This window comes from Eurosta solidaginis, chromosome 2, assembly GCF_040869045.1.
Source record: "Eurosta solidaginis isolate ZX-2024a chromosome 2, ASM4086904v1, whole genome shotgun sequence".
NCBI lineage: Eukaryota > Metazoa > Arthropoda > Insecta > Diptera > Tephritidae > Eurosta > Eurosta solidaginis.
The window spans coordinates 65,501,691-65,508,166 of NC_090320.1; the positions used below are offsets into that span (position 1 = coordinate 65,501,691).

A 6,476-nucleotide genomic window follows, 5' to 3' on the forward strand; every position below is an offset into this window, starting at 1 on the left:
AATAGCAAACCAATGAAAACCACAATAATGGTGCATTGAATTCTCAACCAGTTTGCGGCACCACCCATATAAACATTGAATTTGCATTTTTGCAATTCAGTCCTCGCAGGTGAGCCAGCGGGAGTGGTTGTCTTTTTAAAGACAAAATTGCCACTCCGGCTAGCTGGCCGAGTGGAAGGGGGCCCTGTCATGGCGCGGGTCACCCTCCACCAGAGTTGGACGACGCGAGTGGTGTCTTCGGACTATCGTTCCCTCCGTCGCCCACCCTGGTGTTGAGCGGCCCGCTGCCTTAAAGCTTGAAACACAATGCCCTGACGCCGCGAAATAAACGCGACGAACATCGCCTTGTCAAAAATAGAATCCCGATAGATTTAATTATATCGTCGCCACCGGGCGATGACGAAAATTTATGCCAAAGGTGACCATATTTATTTTTTGCTTCAACGGTCACATTAAATTTAAACTAAAAATACATTTATCTCGTTCTTTAAAAAGCACAAACATACATTTCCAAACTCTGGATAAGAATAAATTAATTTGCATGATTATAATAAAGTTTTTCAGTGAGTTCTTTGTGTGAAGTCATTAGTTCCTTCTTCTCTCTTCCTTTGTCCTTTCATATGGTCACCATTAGTATAGTCAAATCAGCTGTTTGTGTAAAATTATTTTGTGAAAATTTTGTATGCAAATTGAAAATTGAGAAAAATTCGCGATTAAAATGGATATAAGTGAATATATCATAGAAAAAGTTAAGGAAAACGATTGTTTATATAATCTTGGTTCTTCAGATTATAAAAATTTAAATAAAAAGGGTCGATATTTGAAAATATTGGCATAGCATTGAACTTCTCATATGTTTAAGTATCCTTTTTAGGAGAAACATGTCGTAAAAAGTGGAAGTCTGCGAGACACTTATAAAAGGCGTAAGCGCTGTGCGCTATCTCCTTCCGGGAGCGCCGCAGGAAGTGCTACAAAAAGTTGGAAATACATGAATGCAATGCAGTTTTTAGACGACTATCCTGATTCAAGAAAGTAAGTACAGGGTTATGTATATTGCTGCGATGGGTTTGAGAGGTTTTCATTACATTTCGCAATTACTACACGTCTAAAAATTCCAGGAGTGGTATCAAAAGATGCGTTAGAATTCCCACAATATTTGGTACAGTGATACTCTATATGTAATATAGTGTGATCAGGAATGGGATGTATATAATAGAAAATAGATTAGATTAGATTATCATTCATATATTTTTTTCTTTTTAGAACTGTTGGAAATTGTGATCCTGGCATGATTAACGAACATACTGATGTATATGAAAAGTCAACAGATTGCTCAAACTCTTCAAATCGTGAACCACTTATTGTATACGAATCGCAAATAAGCGAAAATTCGACAGATTGTTCCAATTCTCCAAATGCAATTATGGATGCTACTTTCGAACCGTATATAGTATACGAACCACAGTTAGTTGACGAGAATTCCAAACCTTCAAATGATAAAGCAGCTAGAAGCCATGTCGCTCAGAATAAGAACCGGAAGTCAAAAAAGCAAGCAGATGCCAAAGTTACTTCATTTTTCAAGGATGTGCTAAAAGAATGCGCAAAAACAATCCAAGATATAGCTTGTGCCCCTGAGCAAGAAAATATACGGGATTCAACATCGCTCTTGTTTGAAAGCTTGGCGAAAACAATTTCCAGTGCCAACTTATCACAGAATAATGTGCGCAATATTGAAAGGAAAGTTGTTGCTTTAGTTTATGAAGAACTAGGAAAGACAAGCGTTCAATAATTTCACGTCTTTAGCTGATAGGTAAACAGTCGTAAGTCCACAAAAATATATTTTGAGAAATGAGAAAAACAAGTACCTCAATGACAATGACAATGGCAATACATCGTAAAGTTCGAAGTGTAGGCAACCAACAATATCTGAGCTAAGATCTTTTGTCAGAAGGTCAAGAAGCCATAATAAAATTGAAAAATGTTACTAATTCCATTTGGACTAAAAGTGGAGTTGCGACTGCTTACCTCTCATTACAGACATATCGTTAGCTTAATGCACAAAGGACCTAACCAACATATTTGAAATTTGTACGAGTAACGAATCACATTTTATTTTCGCGTTCACAAAACACAGTGTGGCATTTCAAAACTGGCTATGGTTCTAACCCTATAAACTTTTTTTCAGGGCGTTTTTTAATATATACCAAAGTCTGCGAAAAATACAGTATCAAAAAGTCTGTTGGTTAGGGCCTTTGTTAATTAAGCTAACGATATTTATGTATACCAGTTATTCCCAACGGCACTGTATGCCATTTTGGGTCATATGTTGCCTTTATACAGAGAATGGAGACCAAATTCGAGCGTTGAAGTATGCAATTTAATAACCTATCGGTATTGAATAACGTATATTCTATAGTTCAAATTTGTGCAAAACATTGAAATTTTATTCAAAACTTGATAGCAACTAAATATACATCTTTCTCTTTTGCTAGATGCACAATTTTCAAGTAATTCAACTCAGAGACTCGACTAGTTAAGCCTTTAAACAAACCTATAAACTTTTTATTAATACACATACACTTTTGCTCACGCAGTTAACCTATAGTAATTTTATTATTCGTAGTTCAGGTTTTATTTCGTTTCATAAAGCAATTACGTAACTTATCAAAAAATACTACAAAACTTCTAATTTGTACATGGGTTTTATGATAAAAATGTATTTTGTGTTTGTATGTATTGCCGATCTAGGACTTTGGGGCGTTTTATCAGGGAAATCCTGAAACGTTTGTAACTTTCGCTATTGCTTTGCTAGTTTGGAAGTATGCCATAATTTTTCTGAGGGATAACAGCTCCTGTACAAAAATTATGAATAGTTGCATAGATTAAAATATAAGTTTGGAAATTGATTAGACATATTTTGCTAAACTTGCATGGAGCGAATTTAATGCGCTAAAGTAAGATGGCTGAATTATGTAAGCAGCAACAATAGACCTTTGTGAGAAAAAAATTCATTTTTGCCATAAAAGTAGATGCAAATCAAAACTGGACGTATTAATTGACAGTTTTATGTTTCTTCGAGTAATGAAATTTTACTACTTGATGGTAAATGTGTGTGTGTGTATTGTAAAGACATACAGCAGCGAACAGAAAAATAGCATTGGCAATCAAATTAAATTCGTCAATTAAATTCTTTTTTTTCGATATTTGAAGAAAAAGCTTCAATGAATTTTGTTGCTAAAACTATGCAAACCATTCGCAAAAAAGTTTAAAAAAAATTCGAAAATTCGAGAGAATTTTACAAAAATTTCAAAGCTTTTATTAGAGTTCTCTGAATCTCTTTGAGTATGCAGCCTTCTAGTCCTATCAATTTTAGTCTAACAAAATTATAGGTCTCTCAGAATTCGGATTGATTTTCGAAACTTTTTTCCCGACACGCATTTGGATATAAAAAAGTAATTGTTTCACGTTTTGTATAGAGGAAAATCTAAAACACCCTTCGAGAGACCTACATATAACTTTGTTAGACTAAAATTGATTGCACTACAAGGCTGCATACTTAAAGAATTTCAGAGAACTCTAATAAAAGCTTTGAAATTTTTGTAAAATTCTCTCGAATTTTCGAATTTTTCGTAAACTTTTTTGCGAATGGTTTGCATAGTTTTAGCAACAAAATTCATTGAAGCTTTTTCTTCAAATATCGAAAAAAGGGATTTAATTGGCGAATTTAATTTGATTGCCACTGCTATTTTTCTGTTCGCTGCTGTTAATACAGAATACTTATTTAAATTAACTTATTACATACTAAAAATATTACATTTTGAATGATGGAGTGATAAAATGAATTATACTGCATACTACATTTTCAATATATATTTGGAAATTTTTATAGAGATTTTTAAAAACATTTAAATTAACATATTTCATACTAAATATTACATTTTGAATGATTGAATGATAAAATGAATTATACTGCATACTAAATTTTCAATATATATATATATATATATGATCTATGAATGCGATAAGAATGAGTAACCTCAGTACAAATAAAAGATAATTATTTAACATTATCTCTACAAAATTTAAAGGCTAATATAGCAACGTAAATAAATACTTATAATAAATTAGAATGTATGTGTTTCTTTCTATATTGAGGAAAACCGTTTATTGGTTGGGTACATAAAAAGGCTAAATATTATTTTGGAAAAAGCACCAAATGACACCTTATGTGGAAAAATATAGTTTTGAATAGTCACTCGATTTGTTAATAAAGGATTTTCCGTACAAATTTCCAATTATAAGAATTTTATTAGCCATTCAGGCCCTCTTGAGAAGTAGGTGGCACCCTCCGAAAACGCCAATATTATTATTTTTTAGCTCCCGTTGGCAGTGAAGTCCAATAATTGGTACATATCGACAGGTGGCAACAAATAGGAGATTTTTATAAGGACTAAATGAGAGTGGAACTGTAAAACATATCAGTAAAAAGACGAAAACAAGTTTTGTAAAAAGAGAGACAGCTCATTCAAACTTAATACAAAAGCTGTAGGATAAGAGGACATTTTACTGCACTTCAATTTTTCGAACCCTAGTTTACCGTATATTTTAAAGCTTCACTTTTAATATTATAAGATTTGGCAAAATAAAAAACGTAGCTACATATGTCCGCATTGGTATTTTAAGGTACGTTTGCGGTTTTCACACAGATCGCATTGGCCTTTCTAGTAAGTATTCCGCTAGTTCCTCTCTCAAACTAAATGCTTCATTTGTTGATCGATTGGAATGAGCAATTCGAATAGATGTCATTCTTGTTGAAAGTTGTCCACAATCGAAATTCCCATTTTCATCACTGCTGGCTCTGTTCAGATCGAAGTATCCACTACTACTGTCAAGCATTAAATAATTGTGCAAGACTTTAGTTGTTAAAACAATTTTGTCCACATTTTCTGGAGCAGCGTGAATCGTTGTATGAAGAACTCTCCATCTATTTGCTAATATACCAAAGGTATTTTCAATGTGCACTCGTACGGAGGATAACCTTTTGTTATAATTTCGTTTGGCGGGTGACAAATTTCGACCAGGGTAAGGGCGCATGAGATTAGGCTTCAGAGGAAATGCGCTGTCACCGACGAAAAAATATGGAAATATTTGGTCCGTAGCTGTTTGAAATATGGCATCAATTAACTGAAACCTTATCTGTTATAAACATTTTACCTGGAAGGTTACTTGGGGGAGGAATTTTCAGGTCGTTTCTTAGAATCATGTTACCAAATACGCTTCGTGCCAAAATTCCCCCATCGCTTTGGCCTCCCAATGCACCAACGTCTACAAATGAAAACGTATAGCTATCATCGCATATTGCCATCAGAACTACACTGAATGTCTTTTTGTAATTAAAAAAGAGTGAGCCACTACGTTTGGGGCAAACTACTTTCACATGTTTGCCGTCCACCGCGCCGAGACAATGTGGCATTCCAGTTTTTGCATAGAACCTGTCCAAAATATAAATAATATATGAGTATATATAGTTACTAAATACCACACTTCAGTTGGAGCACACCTGTCTGCAATGTTTTTCAATTCGGTTTGATTTGGTTGGGCAAGGTAAATTTCGCGTAGTCCATGCCAAATTGCATCGCATGTCTCGTATATTATTTTCCTAACTGTAGAAACACCCAATTTATATGACCAAGCTAAATACTGTAGATTACAGCCTTGTGCGAAGAACCTGTTGTAACTCCATTTTTGCACAGATATGTAGTTTATAAAATTACTTACATCAAAGTGATACCCAAACGGATTTCTTCACTTATTGGTTCTCTTATGGAAAAACGGTGAAGTCGCTCTCGTAACAAATTCAGTAGCGCATTAAACTTTGCAACATTCATACGTGTTGCCTTGAAGAAATGTTCTTCATCTGAGAGTTTCAACTGTGCGAAGGAAGTTTCGTGGAAGCTCAGAGTCTTCCTTGTACGATTAACTGGCCGCACCCACCATCGCCGCTTCAACTGCTGGCACACCTCGCGATATATATTCACCATTACAAAAATGATGTTTATAATTTTAAAAATTTTCAACAAACGCCCTCTGTTATTCATTTTTTGTATATACTGCTAATGCTGACTTTAATTTGAATTCATTTCCCACAAGAAATGATCACTAATATAAGAAATTATTTTCCATTGAAGAAATGACAGAAAATGTCAGAAAATATCGCCGCCGCTGTCTATTGTGTTTAACTGGACGAAATATCTGAGCGTAAATTTGAAAAATGTCATCGCCCGACGCGGCGTATATCGTCGTCGCTCGGCATTGTGTTTACAGCTTAATGACCAAATAACCCCCCTCCCCCGCGGCTCGGACTGAGCGGAAGGGGCGCTGTCATGGCGCGAGTCACCCTTCACCTGGGCTGGACGACGCGAGTGGTGTCTTCGGACTATCCTTCCCTCCGTCGCCCACCTCGGTGTTGAGCGGCC

General features: G+C 35.1%; 2 protein-coding genes across 2 annotated transcripts; one reads left to right on the forward strand and one right to left on the reverse strand.

Annotated features, from left to right (window-relative positions):
• The first annotated feature begins 587 nt into the window (after window positions 1-587).
• On the forward strand, window positions 588-1,789 carry LOC137241526 (uncharacterized). The gene is made up of 2 exons (XM_067769120.1): window positions 588-1,032; window positions 1,264-1,789. The coding sequence occupies exons 1-2, from the start codon at window positions 989-991 to the stop codon at window positions 1,787-1,789; spliced, it is 570 nt and encodes a 189-aa protein (XP_067625221.1). The 5' UTR covers window positions 588-988.
• A 2,778-nt stretch (window positions 1,790-4,567) lies between these two features.
• LOC137242174 (uncharacterized) lies at window positions 4,568-6,244 on the reverse strand. The gene is made up of 4 exons (XM_067769535.1): window positions 5,779-6,244; window positions 5,561-5,728; window positions 5,215-5,492; window positions 4,568-5,159 (listed from the first exon to the last, which is right to left on the reverse strand). Exons 1-4 carry the CDS (start codon window positions 6,096-6,098, stop codon window positions 4,699-4,701), a joined length of 1,227 nt encoding a protein of 408 aa, XP_067625636.1. The 5' UTR covers window positions 6,099-6,244; the 3' UTR covers window positions 4,568-4,698.
• Between the last annotated feature and the right edge of the window lie 232 nt (window positions 6,245-6,476).